Below are 1,660 nucleotides of genomic sequence, written 5' to 3'. Positions count from 1 at the left end.
CACGCACCCGCGCTGCCATGAGGTTGTCAACGCCGCCAGAAATGTTCGTATTTGTCTACGTAGTATAGTCACTGACACCTCGTTTATAGGACACGCGACCGGCACTGCTGTCGGCCGTGCTGGCGGGCGCCACCGAGATCGTCTCGATGCTCTTGGCGTCGTTTGGTGATGTGATTGATGTGAACGCCATCTCCAACGTACAACAAACTCAAATCTTCCGGATCAAAAGGAGTGAATAAGCACTAGGTCACGGAAGTGCTGCAATGGCCGCTCATGGAAGCGACTATGGAAGGGCACAAGGAGATTGCGCTGCGCTTGCTCGATCACCCTTGCATCGACATCAACCTCATGACTCACCATGTTGGGAGGTTTGCTCTTCTTCCAAGGGTCTCAGATGGTAATGTAGGGTTCGACAGTCCTCCTGAGTGCGTGCTGGTTTGATTGTCTACCTGTCGTCGAGCGATTGCTGGCGATGCCAGGCGTCGTCACAAGCATCGTGACCAAGGTCGGAGCTGCGTCTCCCACCAAATGTTCTAATGCGTTTTTATAGTCGGGTCGCACGCCCTTTACGTGCGCCTGCTGCGGAGACCACGTGACCATTGTCCGCGTGCTGTTGGACCAGAACGCTATCCCTGACCTCAACGTCCAAGACCATGTTGGTCATTTTTCACTTCGGTCACTTTGACCCTGCTTACTAGGCCGGTATGTCGGGCTTTATGTGGCTCTGCGTCCACAACCAAGTCGACCTCGTCGACGAGCTCAAGGACAAAGTTGATCTTAACCTCCGTTGCACCGTACGTTCTTACCACCTTGTGCCGCTTCAAGACAAATGCTTAGAAAGGGTTGACAGCCCTCGACTACCTCAGTCGCCATCTCTCGCATGGTGCGAACGACAACGCGACGCTTGTAAATCTGACGGAGAGCATTCTTGCTCTTGGTGGCACATTTGGCGTACGACGCTGTACGACTGCTCGTTGGTCCTGAGAGCATTCCTAGACCCGAGCTCAGTCCATAATCAGTCGTCGAACGTGTCCAGCCGACGAGGTCAACCTGGCTGAACTCGCCTTTTACATGCGCTTTGATGCTCTCGAACAAGCCATTCGCAACGGCGCGTTCGCGGGCGACGTCAACCGCCTCTACAAGGTACAGCATCGGCATGCGTTCTGTCCTGACGCCATGGTATCTCTACTGTAGCAACTTACTGCTCTGCACATCCTCAGCACAGGATTTGGCGTCACACCAGAGGATACGTCTCTGGAGTACGAGCCGCGTGTGGACCTCATCGAGTGTCTTCTGACGCAATATCCGTCCATCAACCTCGAGATCACACAAACCGTATCTTCCGTTCTCCATTCCAACTGAGGCTTACATCTCACCAGGGCGGGTACACGGCTCTTGACGCAGCCGTGAGCCGCACCCGTTCGAGAGTGGTCGAGCTCCTTCTGGCAGCAGGGGCGTCCATCGAGCGTGTACGTCCAAACCCACCTTGTCACAGGCATCCTGACTGAAAAACCTAGAGCGGATTACCTCTCTTGTCCTACCTCGAGGCGAATCGAAAGGACTCAAAAGCCGCCGCCGCCATCACGGCCATGGTCCACGCCGAGGACGCGCGCCGCAAGGCCTACCCGCTCCACGTCCTCTTGGGCTTCAAGCGCTACGA

General features: G+C 55.5%; 1 protein-coding gene across 1 annotated transcript; it reads left to right on the top strand.

Moving 5' to 3' along the window:
• Positions 1-41: 41 nt before the first annotated feature.
• On the top strand, positions 42-1,362 carry SDRG_17190 (hypothetical protein; the record flags this gene model as incomplete). Its single annotated transcript, XM_008623427.1, has 9 exons — positions 42-47; positions 90-197; positions 247-360; positions 407-505; positions 551-655; positions 699-794; positions 838-951; positions 997-1,143; positions 1,195-1,362. The coding sequence occupies 9 exons, from the start codon at positions 42-44 to the stop codon at positions 1,360-1,362; spliced, it is 957 nt and encodes a 318-aa protein (XP_008621649.1).
• Positions 1,363-1,660: the final 298 nt, after the last annotated feature.

This window comes from Saprolegnia diclina (genome assembly GCF_000281045.1).
Source record: "Saprolegnia diclina VS20 unplaced genomic scaffold supercont1.211, whole genome shotgun sequence".
NCBI classification, from domain to species: domain Eukaryota; phylum Oomycota; class Saprolegniomycetes; order Saprolegniales; family Saprolegniaceae; genus Saprolegnia; species Saprolegnia diclina.
The sequence above is the reverse complement of the archived record's forward strand: the minus strand, read 5'-3'. Positions and strand labels throughout refer to the sequence as shown.